This window comes from Osmia lignaria, chromosome 14, assembly GCF_051020975.1.
Source record: "Osmia lignaria lignaria isolate PbOS001 chromosome 14, iyOsmLign1, whole genome shotgun sequence".
NCBI lineage: Eukaryota > Metazoa > Arthropoda > Insecta > Hymenoptera > Megachilidae > Osmia > Osmia lignaria.
Window position 1 is genome coordinate 2935010 of NC_135045.1, and position 16071 is coordinate 2951080.

General features: G+C 28.9%; 3 protein-coding genes across 11 annotated transcripts; 2 read left to right on the forward strand and 1 right to left on the reverse strand.

Annotated features, from left to right (window-relative positions):
* Positions 1–36: 36 nt before the first annotated feature.
* Positions 37–7641, reverse strand: LOC117607512 (serine/threonine-protein kinase SIK3). Of its 5 annotated transcripts, none has more exons than XM_034331283.2 (13): positions 7452–7641; positions 6618–6914; positions 6367–6537; positions 6136–6259; positions 5931–6051; positions 5611–5848; positions 5212–5536; positions 5004–5134; positions 4764–4923; positions 4098–4235; positions 3731–3904; positions 3461–3654; positions 38–3387 (listed from the first exon to the last, which is right to left on the reverse strand). In XM_034331283.2, the coding sequence occupies exons 1-13, from the start codon at positions 7602–7604 to the stop codon at positions 2884–2886; spliced, it is 2730 nt and encodes a 909-aa protein (XP_034187174.1). In that variant the 5' UTR covers positions 7605–7641; the 3' UTR covers positions 38–2883. The 5 variants fall into 5 exon arrangements, with proteins under 5 accessions (XP_034187177.1, XP_034187176.1, XP_034187174.1 ...); XM_034331282.2 differs by having other exon boundaries at positions 3731–3949; XM_034331281.2 differs by having other exon boundaries at positions 3731–3952.
* A 96-nt stretch (positions 7642–7737) lies between these two features.
* Positions 7738–10128, forward strand: Zip102B (Zinc/iron regulated transporter-related protein 102B). 4 transcript variants are annotated; one of them, XM_034331297.2, is made up of 6 exons: positions 7738–7878; positions 8064–8397; positions 8548–8674; positions 8852–9078; positions 9168–9302; positions 9377–10128. In XM_034331297.2, the coding sequence occupies exons 2-6, from the start codon at positions 8302–8304 to the stop codon at positions 9623–9625; spliced, it is 834 nt and encodes a 277-aa protein (XP_034187188.1). In that variant the 5' UTR covers positions 7738–7878; positions 8064–8301; the 3' UTR covers positions 9626–10128. The 4 variants fall into 4 exon arrangements, with proteins under 4 accessions (XP_034187188.1, XP_076548425.1, XP_076548424.1 ...); XM_076692310.1 differs by having other exon boundaries at positions 7739–7878; positions 8495–8674; positions 9377–10127; XM_076692309.1 differs by lacking the exon at positions 8064–8397 and having other exon boundaries at positions 7765–7878; positions 9377–10127.
* A 148-nt stretch (positions 10129–10276) lies between these two features.
* Lkb1 (Lkb1/serine/threonine kinase 11) lies at positions 10277–15998 on the forward strand. 2 transcript variants are annotated; one of them, XM_034331293.2, is made up of 6 exons: positions 10277–11023; positions 11455–11575; positions 11965–12150; positions 12222–12358; positions 12440–12783; positions 13280–13405. In XM_034331293.2, exons 1-6 carry the CDS (start codon positions 10677–10679, stop codon positions 13354–13356), a joined length of 1212 nt encoding a protein of 403 aa, XP_034187184.1. In that variant the 5' UTR covers positions 10277–10676; the 3' UTR covers positions 13357–13405. The 2 variants fall into 2 exon arrangements, with proteins under 2 accessions (XP_034187184.1, XP_034187183.1); XM_034331292.2 differs by lacking the exon at positions 13280–13405 and adding an exon at positions 13704–15998 and having other exon boundaries at positions 10280–11023.
* Positions 15999–16071: the final 73 nt, after the last annotated feature.

The window sequence follows — 16071 nt, forward strand, 5'->3', positions numbered from 1 at the left end:
ATATTAAAAATTCAGATATCTTGAATATTTCTTTTATTTTATCATATTCAATCAATATGTATTGTATCTACCTAGCCATTAGTATATTTAAAAATCACAGTCTTAGTTGAAGAATTGACAGCAGAAAATACTATCTGTATCCTATCCATATAGTAAATGTTTACAATGTACATAGTTTTGTTTCTGCATACATACACACTGTATGTATCCTAAATGAATAATTATGTATAGTGTTATTTACAATAGTTTGAATTATGTTGATCTAAACTTTCCATTGGTATGCACTGTTGTGCGTAGTTGATAGTGTTATTAGCCCATTTTCCATCAACATACAATTGTTTTATCATAAATAATTGCACTCCCAAGTATGCCATAAAAACAAAACAATTTTACAATATTTTTGGTATCCTAGATTTTGTAATTTGCATAATATGCATACTTTATCATCAAACTGCATATTCTAATGCTGTAAAATAAATTATGATTTATTAGGAAGACTCAAACTAATATAATGCATAAAATATATTATAAAATTTTCAATTATATATAAAATGTGAAAATAGAATTGAAATGTCATTTAGCAAAATTTCTTTTTATAGAAATAAATTATTGCTTCAAGATATTCTTGCAGGTGTACTCCAGAAGTGTAACCAATTGTAATTTATGTATTAGTAACATACTTTATAAGATAGCAGATATGCTCTTTGATATTAGGTATTTAATATAGGAAATATCCAAAAGCATTATTTTTTACAATGATCTAAAATAAAATATATCATGAATTAAACAATTAATTACTTGATGGAAATCGGGCATTGTATAGCTTTAAAAGGCTACTCTCACTTGGCTAACTAAGGAAATAATCAATTCATATAATCAGAAATCATGTAAATTCATAGTTTGATATGAATACCTTTTTGGTTTCTTTTGAAATTGAACTGTAATGTTCATTAGATATATAGTTCATATGTACATATTCCTATTGAAAATTTGATAATAAAATATATTGTAAAAACATTTATGTTTTAACGAAGTGAGAGTATGAAAAATAGTTAGCTCAAATAGAATAGCCTGTATAATATATATAATTTAGAAATTTCTAAATAGTATATATCATGTATTTACATTAAATTTCATTATTTACATAAATGTAGAAGTACTATTACTTCTAAAAAATCTTAAATTAACCCATGATCTAAATTGGAATACTCAAACAGAAAATGTATTAATACAAGAACTACGATGCTACATAATTTCGTTTGCAGAATACAACTTGTGTATATTTGCTTGTATATTTATCATAAAATAATATTGATTTAACAATGTTATATTTGAACATGATTATTAGGTCTAACACAAAAGTAAAAAGATTAATTATTGAAGTATGTACTTGCTTCAAAAAAGAGAAGTCAAATATAGTAATATGATAGTATAAATAAAATAAAATATACAAGTTGTATTCTGTAAAACAATCACTATAACTTGTACTATAAACAAGAAATGTTTCTTTGTATATTTTTTGCTTAATTCATAAACAAATAAATTTAGAAAAATATTTTATGTTAAACGAATAAAATCCTCTAGCTCTTTTCATACACGACACTAATATAATGTCTTTTATCTAATCATTGCAATAGAGTAGTAAGAATATGTTTCAACCTAATTACAATTTCATTTTATGATAACTAGTCATTACTATAGATGTTCACATATTATTTTTAGAATACGAACAGTAAAAAATACCTTTCGTATTTAACAGTATAAAAGCAACTCAACTCTTTGGTTACACAAGGAGAGCTAGGTTGCATACTTTCCTTTTTAAATGATTTAAAAATGCTTTATAAGCATATCAAGAGGAAAGTATACTTCTCCTACGCCGATTTGTTTTAGTTTTTAAAAATTAATAAAATCGTTGATTATGATATTAAGCAAATATCATTCGCTTATAAATTGCAGTAAACGCAATATATGATTTTTAAAAAAGAAAGATATACAATCGTAACTCAGTCTATGTAGTTTTTCAACTACAAACCACAATAAAGTATTTGCACTATATAAAAGATTATGTATATACTTCTAACTATCAAATTATCCAACAAAATGATATTTGTACCAGAAACAAGAGGGCAATTCTTCCAGTTCCAATAACATAAAAGAAAAAGGTTGCGATCTTTATAAAACGAATATTTACAAACATGGAATATGTATTAGGAAATTAAAACCGTTTAATAATAAAATAAACGTAGTAAAATCGATATAAAATATTTCCGTCGTTTTAGAAATACACGGATTATGAACTGTTTTCATTTTGCCATCTAATTCGGTACAAAAAATGTTTTTCTTTTTACCTAAGCTAAAAAAGGGCACCTGCTGATGATTTAAACAGTAGAATATGAATTTACTACCTATGAACTTCTAACATGAAGACAAACATTCTACAAAAAGGAATGGTGTGTGATGTACATTAACAATTAAACTTTTATGAAAATCGTCTTGTTTTGTTAATACTTAGATCGTTTAAAAACAGCAAAACACTGTGTTTTGCTTACGTAAAAGTATACATATTTTGTATATCTTTTAAAGTCTTAATACCAAGACTTTAAGAGATTAATATAACGTTTCCTTTTCTAACTTTATATTATGCATAAGTTAATGTGAATTCTTTTCTTTTTTAATCAAAACAAAAAAGAAAAAAAAAAGAACATTCAGAAGTGAAGCACACTGAATTTTATATATATGAATGTATTAATATAAAGAATGGTATGCTTCAAGTACTGCTCGTACGTATGCAACATGCATGTGCAATACTGTAATGAGTGGTGTGTGGCACCAGGAATGTAACGTAACATATAAGAAAAACATTATATTATATGCTGGTTGTCGTCAAACGGTAATGCACGAGATCAGCTGTTGACAAAGTTGACTGTATTGTAATTGGTCCCCACTAATTCTTCGCATTTTAATGCCTTTTACTTCCTTTTCTTCGGATTCACATACTCTAAGTTCGATCTGAACACCACCGGGGTATTCTAAACTAAGCCCACTACCTTTCACTTCTTCTCTAGAGAAGATAAATCCTTTTGGAGGGGCTCTTGCATCTATTATTTGTTTTACACGACCTAATATAGTTTCAGAATTCAACCTACTCGATTCATCTGATAATGTAACTTCAACTTCCGTAGGTATTGATGTATTCAATGGCCTACCAATGCCACGCGTGATGCTGGGCCTCGACGAATCGCACGGTTCGGAGATCATGAAACTGGGAAGTGGACTATAATGAGGTAACGTGTCTTCGAGTGAGTCAGGGGATGGAGATGGCGAAGGTGAACAACTGATAAGTGTTACTTGTCCCCCAAGATCTGTTACGGATATCTGAGGCGGTACCTGTAACAACGAATCATAGTATCATAATTATTGTCATAAAAATGTTTATGCTTCGCACAGCATTATTACTTACTCTTGATATTTCTACAGGATGTTCTTCTTGAATCATATCTAAAGCTGGACTATTACTAGGTGAATAACTAACTGGTGTAGTAGCTGGTGATCTATGATGTCTTAGTGGACTCAAATCTAATGGTGTTGCTGGTGGCTGTGTCGGGGTACCATGGACTATACTGCCCTGAACTGCTGTCGTTAATCCACTTAATCCTATCATCAAGATTAATTATGTATATGAAAAATAATTACGTATATGAAACTAGTTAAGTTGTTATAACACAAGTACCTTGTATGATTGAGGCTATTCCTCTTTCATGCACAGGAGATCCAGGAATACTCGCAGGGCTATGCGACGGAGATGCTAACCTCTGCAACTGTTGGTATTCTTGTTGAAGTGCCTGAATCCCAGGTCCAGGTGGGCCGGAACCTTCCGATGCTCTCCGAACAGGTGAGTATCGTTCTGTAGAAACGTGAGTACTTGGTTCTTTGTATGAATCTCTATTTCCTACTGGAAACAATGGAATATAAATTACTTAATTACTGAATTTGTGCGAATCACACTTGTATATGTATTATACATAAACATACAATGAATGTGTATTACTTATAATTCTGCTATTGATACAAAAGGCAAAATACCACACAAAAATTACCAGTGCTAGTATGATACAAGGAAGTCTTCCTATGGTGCGGAAGTGTTGATCCTCTAAGGTGAGTTGGTAAGAGCCGTGATGGAAGATAAGCTCTATTCATCCTAGCTTCCACCTCCATTACCATTTCCGGATTTATAACTACATGCATATTACCAACCAACGGGCACGGCAGTGCAGTGGACACAAAAAACCATGCAAAATCAAAAATAAAATGAAATGAAACACTATAATTAATGCTAAAAAAATTAAAGGGTATTAAAACAAACATTGAAAATATAATGCATCTGTGTACTCTATCAAAATATAAAATATAATTAAAATATAACTGTTTAGAATATAACATATAATAAATTAATAGTAAACATTGATAATTGTACTTGTTTTTAAGATAAGAATAATTTTATTTTGTATAAAATGGAAACAATAATCATGCATTATCAAAGAAAAAATATCAATGTGCATATGCTGCAATAGCAAAAAAATTATAAACAAAGCATAATAATCATACTTACAGCTTTAAAAACGAAGAAATATAGCAAGCTTTTATATTAATCGATATAGCAAATCATAATAATTGGGTCTCACTGAGGTAACGTGAAATATATGTTATAATAAAGTGCATTGATAATGTGCACACGAATACCTGAAAGGTATAATCCACAGTACCTGGTCTTTGCATGACGGCAGTAAGACCACTTCGTCTTCTTCTATCACTACCTCCACTCCCACTTCCACTGTTATTGCCATTCGCATCTCCATTTCCACTGTTAACTCCTACATTTAATGACTGAGCACATGGTACAAGCGTTGGACTCCCACTTTGTATCTGAAAAACGTACAATAAACTTACAATATAATAAAATTATGGAAAACTGATTATGATATAAAATTCTAATAATTTCTTACAGGTTGTAGATGTTCTCTACTTCCAGGTTGACTCCACCCACCATCTTCACCACTAGAATTACTGCCATGTTGTTGATAAAAGACATGAAGATTAGCCCCACCATCCGAAGCTCTTCTTCCAAAACCTCCGGCTACAATGAATCCGATATTTATTTCAAACAAATATCATCAAAGGTATTGAAATGTGGAATAATGTTATATTACTTACTTGCTCCCATAACAGGAGGTGGTTTTAATAAATGTTGATCTTTGATTTGAAAGTTTTGAGGTGGTTGATGTTGCACTAAAGGAAGGTTTAATGCCAGATTTGTATGAGGTAACACCTGAGGATCAGTGTTATTACACTGTAGCATAGGAAGGAGCCGTAACGCTGGATCGCCTGATGTATGATTATAGTTGTACGGATATTGTGTTGGTGGCTGATGTGCTGTATCACCAGGTCCAACTGTATGTCTTCTTGTTGTGTGATAAGGTGTGCCAGGTGAAAGTTGCATTCCACTTCTTTCCTCCGTTTCTGCTTCTGTATCGCCGAACTTTTCCGAAGAAAACCAAAAGAACAGTTTAGAAATATAATTCAATATACAATAGCACGTAATCAAATACTCACTTTTTCTAACTGATGTGCTCCATCAGGAGCATAATCTCCCGGTATACTTTGTATACTCGGTAAACTAGGCATTGTTGGTTCTAATCGATCAACAAGAAGATTATATATTGCTGATACATGATCAAAAGCATTTCCTTGAACTGCATTTAATAATGTTTCCGCTGTAAGTCCAGGTAATGTTAACATATTATCTATTACTATCTGATTTAACTGCGGTGGCACATTTTCGGGGCTACACCTAGGAATATACAATTAAACAATAACACAGTGTGACATTTTTAATCGTTCTGTAAATGTAATAAGTGTCATTGTTTATATACCCTCCTGGCTCAGGTTCTGTTACACCATCTCCACCCATCCAAGAATGTGCTAAGATTTGTGAGATACTTAAACGCCGTTCTGGTTCTACCACTAACATATGTCTAATCAGCTTTTCGCATTCTGCAAAAACATACATATATTGTTAAAATGTACATAAAATAGAATATAATGAAACAAATTAGTATTACACAAGATATATTGTACCTGCAGACATAAAAAATGGTATTCTGAATTTCCCTGAGATTACTACAGAGCGTAGTAGCTGCATTGTGGGTCCATCAAATGGCAATGCACCACAAACCAATACATATAAGACAACACCAAGACTCTAAAACCAATTAATTAGGATTATTCATCAGTATTATGATCAATACTGTTACCTGAAAATTATTCAAGCAGTATCATAAAAAAATGTTTTCAAAAATAATGACGTACCCATACATCAGCCCTTGGGCCATCGTAATGCTTTCCTTCAAAGATTTCTGGAGCAGCATACGGAGGTGACCCACACCAAGTGCTAAGTGGAACACCTGGAGTATATTCATTACTAAATCCAAAATCTGCAAGTTTTATATTATTGTCTGCATCAAGTAGTAAATTCTCAGCCTAGAATAATAATATATACGATCATGTAGTATCCAGAAATAATATAGTTTATGGTTAAGAAAAGGAGTATGTGTTTAAACCTTAAGATCTCGATGAACAACCCTTTGATGATGAAGATAACGAACAGCAAGAACAATCTGACGAAAAATTCTTCTTGCTTCTGGTTCTGGCATTCTTCCATTTCTTACTAGATGATCAAATATCTCTCCGCCAGGAGCATATTCGGTAACTAAATATATCATCTTTTCTGTTTCCATTACTTGATATAATCTTATAATATGTGGATGTCTTAATCGTTTCATTATATGTACTTCACGAAAAATTTTAGCCAAATTCTCTTCATTTAACTTTGTTTTATCTATAATTTTAATAGCAACCTACAAAAGATGCGTATATAAATATATATAAAATTTGTTTAAAACTTTATAATCATATCATAAACACAGTTTAAATTATGTTACTAAGAAATAAGAACATTATATCAAGTATCATAACATTTAAATTAATCTTTATGCAAAAACAAAAAAATATATATATAAAGAGAAAAAATCGAACAAAATTCATATAAACTAAAAAAAAATGTTACATTGAAAAATTTCCATATACATTAAAGGATAATATTTTTATTTTGTTTTCGTAATAGTATTCGGTACATAACTATTTGTAATGATTTGAAAAACATCGGAGAAACATATTTCAATCGATTTAGTAGTGTTTGTTAGTAATATCGGTTCGTAAACTATTATTCAAAATTATTCATTCTTTTCATATCGTGACACGTTACCATTACATAGAAATCCTTTGAAAAGCACGAAATATGATGAAATTTATATTATCACGTAGTTATTCAAAAATATAACGACAAAATGACGGATTCCGTGTTTGTAAGAAAAAGGTCTTAACAATAAGCTTACCTTAGATTTAGTTACAACATGGGTAGCCATTTTAACAACAGCAAAATTTCCCTTGCCAATAGTTTTTTCCAATTCGTAATAACCGACACGAATAAGTTTATTGACAGAAAATTCCTGTGAAACCTCATTGTGCGACGTCGTCGCGGATGCCATTTTTCAATCACTTGTCTCACTCAACTCGTTACCAATCACTTACTGCTTAGTACAATGATATTTCCACCAGAGGTGCCACAAGTCATCGATACTTCTGCCATCTAGCAAAATAATGCAAATTAAAAAATCAAGAGACGATATGTATGTATATTTTATTTGATTATATGTCATGCACCATCTGTTCAAACACGTATTTGTTTTAAAAATTAATTTATATACATTTAAGTTCATGGGTATTTTCCAAAAATTCATAGATTACACGCAGTCATCCTTGGTCTGTATCCACATTAATACATTTTAATGTTATGTTTTCTTAAATAAATTAGTACTGTCCTTTAAAAATTGTTAAATTTTAATTAATATTCTAAATGTAACTGAGATATATTAAATGTTAATTACATTTTTAAATAGATTTTTTGTAAGTTAATCAGTAAATAACTTTTTCTATGGTTGTAACAGTGGGTTGCTGATATAGCATTGCTATAACCATAGCATTCACCGCGAAAATTGCTACGTAGACGAAAACAGATTGTTAAGCATGAATAAAAAACGGATTTTTAACTAAAATATAGTATTTGAAAAAGTTGAATTACTATAAAAAATAATATAATTAATTATTTAATTATATATTCCAATGTAAAAATATCAATTCGATGAGGCAATATTTTTGTTTATTAAAAAAAATACATCTTAAAAAATGGAAGAAAGTTCGGTTTTGTGGATGCTTTCACTTGTAATGCTAATTGGTTCCTGCATAGCTGGATCTTTACCATTAGTTATGAATTTATCTGAGGTAATATTTTCATTAAGTTTGATGGTAGATGAAAAGACAACACTTCTTTTATCTATCATTTTCTGTGATTGTCATGTACTTGAACTACTGGTTACAGATTCTACAAAGAACTCCATGATCATGAACATCATGAACCTTTAATCTTTCTAGGATAAATTACAACTGGTATCGATACTTGGTGCTGGACTTCTTGTAGGCACTGCGCTAGCTGTTATTATACCTGAAGGTATAAGAGCATTGTTTACTGGTGGAAGCAACAGTGACCAAGGATTTCATAGTTAGTATTTTAAAGTAATTTAATTAAATTTTATAATGGTAATTTGTTATAATCAATGGTACAAACATATTTCATTTCTTTGATATAATTTGTACAGCTGCTTCAAATATTTAAATCTTTTATTTCTAATGTAGTCTAATTTGAATATAATTTATCATTCTTGATCTTTATTTTTAGATGACCCTCACTCCTTAATAGGTATTAGTTTAATACTTGGTTTTGTATTTATGCTTCTGGTTGATCAGTGTTCAGCTAGAAGAAGCGGTGGAAGAGAAAAAAGTGTTACCGCTACTTTAGGTCTTGTAGTTCATGCAGCAGCTGATGGAGTAGCATTAGGGGCTGCTGCAACTACATCACAAGCTGATGTAGAGTTAATTGTTTTTTTAGCAATAATGTTGCATAAGGTAACCAATTAAATTTGTGTATTGTTCACAAAAAGAAAATGTAGTAACAGATCATAGTAGGTACTAAATGAGTGAACAATTTTTCATAGGCACCTGCTGCATTTGGTCTTGTATCATTCTTACTACACGAGGGAGTTGATAGAAAGAAAATAGGTAGACATCTTTTAGTATTCTCTTTTGCTGCACCTTGTCTTGCTCTTCTGACATATTTTGGTATTGGAAAGGTAAATTGCTTTGGTTTTAAATAATTAAATATTTAAAATATTAAATATACTATTATAAAATTGTTGCTTTTTAGGAGGGAAAAGAAACACTTAGTAATGTCAATGCTACTGGCTTGGCAATGTTGTTTAGTGCAGGTACATTCCTATATGTTTCAACTGTACATGTATTACCAGAATTAATGACAAGAAATAACAACACATATGCACATCTACCCTCTGCTGAAAATGTTGCAGTGTCTTCTGGACTTAAAGTTAAGGAAATATTAGTTTTAGTGATGGGGTCATTTCTACCTGCATTAATTACTACGGGTCACCATCATTGATAACATGTCATACAAAAATACATCTGTCTTTTCATTATATGTAACATAAAATGACCCTTTGATTAGAGGGTATGATTTTTTAATGCATTCCATGATTTTTATGTAAAATCATGAAGTGACATCTGGATGTTTGGTCAGTTCAAACACATGTTTCAGAAGATATACTTTCATGTATTGTACATAATTGTAGAAAGGGCATATCATAATTATTATACATTTGTATAAATTTGATGAGAATGGAATAGGATACAAAATTATGTAAAATAACAAACATTTTGAGTAAGGTTTTATTTTACAATGAAATTTCATAATTATTATTTATTAGTAAATGAAATTTTTGATACAAACAATAAATCAAATATCTTTCTTTGCATGTTGTTCCATTATTTTAGTATATATTTTCAAAAACACATCTTAAGATACTTTTCATATTGTAATTTAACACTACTAATTAACCAACTAATTTATTCTAAATAAAGCTGCATGATGGTAAAATCATTTTTATAAAAGACACATGATGTATTATAAATTCAAGTAAAAATAAGTATAAAATAATAACTATTATTTACATTGCGTATACATTATATGTTTTTGATCAATTTTCAATAAAAATCATTTTATATACATGTATACATACAAATATACATTATGTATGAACATTTTTTTTAACAATATGAAAATACTATGAATAATATCCTCCTATGCACATAGCTAGTATTCATTACAAAAGGAAATTACAAAGTAATTGTTACAGGATACACAAAATGTTATATTTATAATGTTAAAAGATGATTTATTTAAATATGACATTACCGACTTAATATTTTTTTTTTTTTTTTAGTTTTCAGTTAGATAAGCATAATACTTTCAAATTTAAGCGCTAGTATAGTCAGTACATGTGTTCCGGAACTAGGCTGATGATCGTATCCTTTGTTATCACAAGCCGTGGTGGCATACACAGCTGTAATTCACAACAATGGTGGTGCCGGTCGTGTTTTAGGTTAAAATTGTGTGGTTTTCAGTGATTTTAGTCCGATTAGCATTGTGAAAAATGGACAATAGGATTACAATATGTGACCCGGACGAAGAAGAAGAAATCGACAATGAAATATTTCGAGATATTGAGCCAGTCACGTGGATCAATGATGATCCAAACTATGATTTGGATGAAATCAACATGTTCTTCCATAGGGTGGATTCAGATCAAATTATATACGAAGAGAAAAAGAAAAAATGTAAATTTATTGGTAAATATGTTATGGGTGATGTTCTTGGTGAAGGTAGTTACGGAAAGGTGAAAGAAGTGCTGGACTCAGAGACACTTTGTCGAAGAGCCGTGAAAATTTTAAAAAAGAAGAAACTTCGTAGAATCCCAAACGGAGAGCTTAACGTTCAACGGTATGATAAATAAATGTTAATATCTTTTTAGATGTTTCCATTTTTATAATAAAATCCATCAGAATATAGTGATACGCAAGCACACATAACACTCACGTGTATATATGTTTGTTAAATTTTGTGAATGCAATATCAGATATCTAGCACTGCATTAAATTATTACTATTATTACTACATTAATTTGTTACTTAGTATTTGTATTAGCATAACGAAAATAAGAAACATATATGAAATTAAAGCAATGAATACAATGTAAACATCTACAGAATTGAACAAATGTTTCAATATAAATCTCATATGTAAATTATGTTATCATTTTCTTGTCAAAGAAGTACATTGTTATGTAAAAATAATGTATGCTTTTTCTTTTTAAATATGTATGTAATTACTTTCTATAATTCTAAATATTATTTGTTCGCATTCATTAACAGGGAGATAAAACTATTAAGGATATTAAAACATAAGAATGTAATTAACCTTGTAGATGTTTTATATAATGATGAAAAGGAGAAGATGTACCTAGTTATGGAATTTTGTGTATGTGGATTACAGGTAAAGTTTAAAAGCTTTATATGGTTCATTTTTGAATGTGTTGCACACATGTCTGTATAAATTGATACTTTAGTGTATTTGAAATTTCAGATATAATTTATATGAATATCAGATGTTTGTAAAAGTTTATAAAGATTTGCTAATAGTATTTGCTATGCACTATAATAATATCTAAAACTTGCTCATGTGATATATTAATAAAAATAAAAAGAAAGTCATTTTTTAAGATATTTGTATATATTTAAACAATATAAAGAAATGAGTACCTTTTGTTAATTTTATTGAAAATTGTTATTTGAAAAAATCTTGTTTTATGCCAATATCACATATAATGAAAAGCTGCATGGAATTTACAACAATTAGATTTCTATTTATTAGATTTTTTTTAGGATATGCTAGGAAGCACACCCCTTAAGAAGCTTCCAATTTGGCAAGCACATGACTATTTCTGTCAGTTGTTGGATGGTTTAGAATACCTTTATAGTAAAGGAATAGTACACAAAGACATAAAGCCAGGAAATTTGTTATTAGCTTTAGATGGTACTTTGAAGATTAGTGATTTTGGTGTTGCAGAGGTATATATTTACTTTGTACATATATTATCATTAGCAAAACAAATTATACTAAATTCATATATCTTTGTTAGGCATTAGACATGTTTTCTGAAGATGATACGTGTAAAATGGGACAAGGTTCACCAGCATTTCAACCTCCTGAAATTGCAAATGGCTGTGAAACATTTTCTGGTTTTAAAGTAGATATATGGAGCAGTGGAGTTACATTGTAAGTATTGTATATTCATATAAAATTTAAATTGTAAATTCTCCAGTCCTTCATTGGTTAAATTATAAATATTTTCTGTAGGTACAATATAACCACAGGTCAATACCCTTTTCAAGGCGATAATATTTATAAATTATACGAAAATATAGGAAAAGGTGAATATACAATACCTGAAGAGGTAGAAGAGCCTTTAAGATCTCTTATACAAGGAATGTTACAAAAAGATTCAGATAAAAGATTTAGTTTACAAGAAATTAAAAATCATCCATGGACTATATGCAGGTATCCTAGAACAGAAGAAGAAGTGCCTATACCTCCCCTTAAAGGACACAAATGGCACAGTATGACTGTATTACCGTACCTGATGGAATATCATTATGGAGGTGATGACAATCCAATATATTACACTGAACACCAATTGAATGGTAAGCTTTTTATATATTTGGATGTTACATCATGCACCGTGTTTCTATATTTGTGTATTAAAGTTTAAGTTGTTAAGTTATCATAGTATATAATATCAATGTATAAATATTAATTAATATATTTATAACTAACACAAAGGTAAGATATGTATTGAAACCTGCATGTATGGAAAGACATAAAAAAAAATGCGATATGTATTAAATTGCATAGATGGCATTTGTGGAATAAATTACTAATTAAAACAATACTTAGTAGAAACATTCTGTGATTGTGTTTTAATGAAATGAATATAATACTTGCATGTATTTGTGAAGTGGAATGTATGTTGCATTATCTCATTTTTTTTCTTTTAACATTGAATTGAAAAAGACCTAATTTCATAATATCCATTGCAAAAGAGAAATATTACTAAAGGGAAAATACGTTTGTGCAAATTTCAATCATACTGAAGTAAAAGTACGTACATTTCAGTAAAATAAAGCTTTTGCTTTTCAGATTCTAAACGGAATACTGAACAATCTTTTTCAAATCGTCTGCTAGTATTCTTATCAAAGACATGCACCATTCTGTAACAATGACATGTTTATATCTACCTATGATGTTGTGAGCTGATAAAAACGGGTACTCTCTATATAGTGTATACCCTGCTTTGCCCATATGTACTTTGTAACACTTAAAACCTTACGTAAATCATACATTCGCTTGATATCTTTAAGCAAAAGCGTTCATTTTAATAATCCTATATATTAACTTTTGCAATGTCCTATATGTAGTAGTATTACAATCATTGCAAAAAATTATTTGTTTTCTATATTGTACATTAAGCACGGTTAACATATCATTAAAAAGCTAAACAGGAATGAACCCTTGTAATAAAAGTACATGAACAGTTACTAATTAGGTTCTTCTTTTTATTTAGAAGAAAAAAGGCTTCAAGAAATAGACAGAATCAGTGAAGACCAAAAAGCTACATGGAATAGTCACAACAAACCTAATTCACATCAAAGTAAACGAAGATGGCGTAAACCGATTTCATGTATTAACGTTAAGAAATTTCCATCTTGTAAGCCATCGTGATTTGACACATTGTCATGCTTATTTTTTTATTACATATTTTCCTGACTATGTCAGATGCAAAGTTTCTCTGCAGTGGAGATGACTGAGAATTTAATAAGTGCTGAAGTGCTAGGATAGATACCTAGCTGCAGCTTGAATTGAATATGAAATTTAAACTAATTCGAAAACATTAAATGTCAACATTTGTGATATTAATATTAAATAGTCATAGTAGATAATTCATCATGCTCTGTTAATTATGAGGTTAACGACTCGACGCCCAAATAAAGTAATTTTCTTTCATGTGCCATAATGCAGTTACAATTATTAATATCTATTGTTAAAGATCTTTTTTGTATAATCTTTTTTCCTTTTTTGTTGACCTGAATGATAAAAAATCAATTAAAAATACACTACATGAACTTTTAAAATTAGTTTCAATATCATTCTTATCTTGATTTGATACTTTATTAAATTCGTAATATTAGTGGATTCAAGATATATCATCTTAAATTTAATGTGCATAGTACTTTTTATTAATTTCACTGTTGTTAAACACAAACATTTGTCTTGTTTTTATTCTTCATTAAAAACAAGAACTTGTATTTATTAAATTCGTTTGCGTATTATATTAACAAACTATTTGTAACATACAAATTCAACAGTCAGTGTTATAATGGAGGATAAAATATAAATTATTTGATCATAACAAATAATACTTGGTGCTGGTGAATACCAAATGCGTTTCACAAATACCATTTTTGGTTGATATTGAAAATTTTCCTCCAATATATGTACATGTTAAAAATATTTTATATATAAATTGTTATTTAGAAAATATGATCTGTGTTTGTAGACTCTATGTATATTATAATATTATCATTGCGAAATGACTTATAAACACTTAATGCAATACTTGTAATGACTTAATATATGACAGATATTAATTCTCTTATGATGAAAGAGTATAAAGGATTGTTTCAGATGCATACTTAGATATTATTGAAGCGTACTTGAATATTATTAGATCTAAAAATGATATTGTTACTTTATGTCTGCTTTTAAAACTTTAAGTATTTCAAAATTGTGCTTTAATATTATATAAAATAATGTCAATGTTGTGTGGTCAATATGACGTATATTATTAATACCTTTGTACATAATCACGTACATACACATATTTCAACTATGAATTGTAAATTTAACATGTAAAAAATACACGTTCGATCAATTTGTTTGGAGGAAACATGTATTACATGCAGAATACGCTTCAGCAGTAAAACAATTAATTTCACAAAAGAAATGTTTGAATGGATAAAGAAATAACGAAAGTTTTTTGTGATAAGAGTAAGAATCATGCTTTCTGTCATATCAACATGATTTTAGATATTTTTATTTTGATTATACCATTTATACAGAAATAAAATCGTAATGAAATGTTATAATATAAATATAAAAAATATAAATATAAATTATTTTTCTTTGAAAAAATTATGGTGCCTAAATACTGCCAGTACTAAAAGCACACGAGAAGTAGTCAAACCTTTTCTGATTGTATATATTATACATACATACATACATTATTTTTATCGTGGTATCAACTGTTAAACAAAACATGTGTAATAATTTTATAATGAAATAGAAGAAGTACATCGATGAAAACTAAGAAAATTTTTATACTACTTTGTTAATGTTCTTATTTATCATATTTTTCGAACTTGAAAAACTGGTAATAGGTTTGAAACCAGAAACACATATACAATAAATATATGTGCATTATTTTTGCATACCGATAATGTGTTATACTTTCTAACATCTTTTTCCTGATTAATTATAAAATTAATATTCAATTTTTAGTTACTTAAATTGTAAATCTGTACATCAGTAAGAGGGAGATCATGAAAATAATTGGAACTAAAGAACATCATACAGCACAGTCTCGATTAGTAATTATAATTAAATAAGACTCATTGTTTCATATTTTTATTGTAATCATAAATATAAATTAGTAAACGAACAAAAGAATGAAACATTGTTTCTAGAAAGATTAAAGTTTATCATTACAAAATACTGTATATTTTTTACTTAATATTTGAAAGCTATTATTTCATATATAGAGAAAGAATTGTACATCATAAATAAGCGTAAATTGTAATTTAAAGATGTAATATAGCAATGTTCATGTAAAAATTATGAAAACAAAATACGAATTGTAAATAATTTATGTATGT

Excerpts from the sequence above, each read along its gene's own strand:
- LOC117607512 (XM_034331281.2), bottom strand. The coding sequence starts at position 7,604 with ATGGCATCCGCGACGACGTCGCACAATGAGGTTTCACAGGAATTTTCT. Across the intron at positions 6,915-7,451 it reads ATGTTGTAACTAAATCTAAG|GTTGCTATTAAAATTATAGA; the intron begins GTAAGCTTATTG and ends CATCTTTTGTAG. Across the intron at positions 6,260-6,366 it reads GCCCAAGGGCTGATGTATGG|AGTCTTGGTGTTGTCTTATA; the intron begins GTACGTCATTAT and ends AATTGGTTTTAG.
- Zip102B (XM_076692309.1), top strand. The coding sequence starts at position 7,774 with ATGCACCATCTGTTCAAACACGTATTTGTTTTAAAAATTAATTTATAT. Across the intron at positions 8,675-8,851 it reads CAGTGACCAAGGATTTCATA|ATGACCCTCACTCCTTAATA; the intron begins GTTAGTATTTTA and ends CTTTATTTTTAG. Across the intron at positions 9,079-9,167 it reads TAGCAATAATGTTGCATAAG|GCACCTGCTGCATTTGGTCT; the intron begins GTAACCAATTAA and ends AATTTTTCATAG.
- Lkb1 (XM_034331292.2), top strand. The coding sequence starts at position 10,677 with ATGGACAATAGGATTACAATATGTGACCCGGACGAAGAAGAAGAAATC. Across the intron at positions 11,024-11,454 it reads GGAGAGCTTAACGTTCAACG|GGAGATAAAACTATTAAGGA; the intron begins GTATGATAAATA and ends ATTCATTAACAG. Across the intron at positions 12,359-12,439 it reads TGGAGCAGTGGAGTTACATT|GTACAATATAACCACAGGTC; the intron begins GTAAGTATTGTA and ends TATTTTCTGTAG.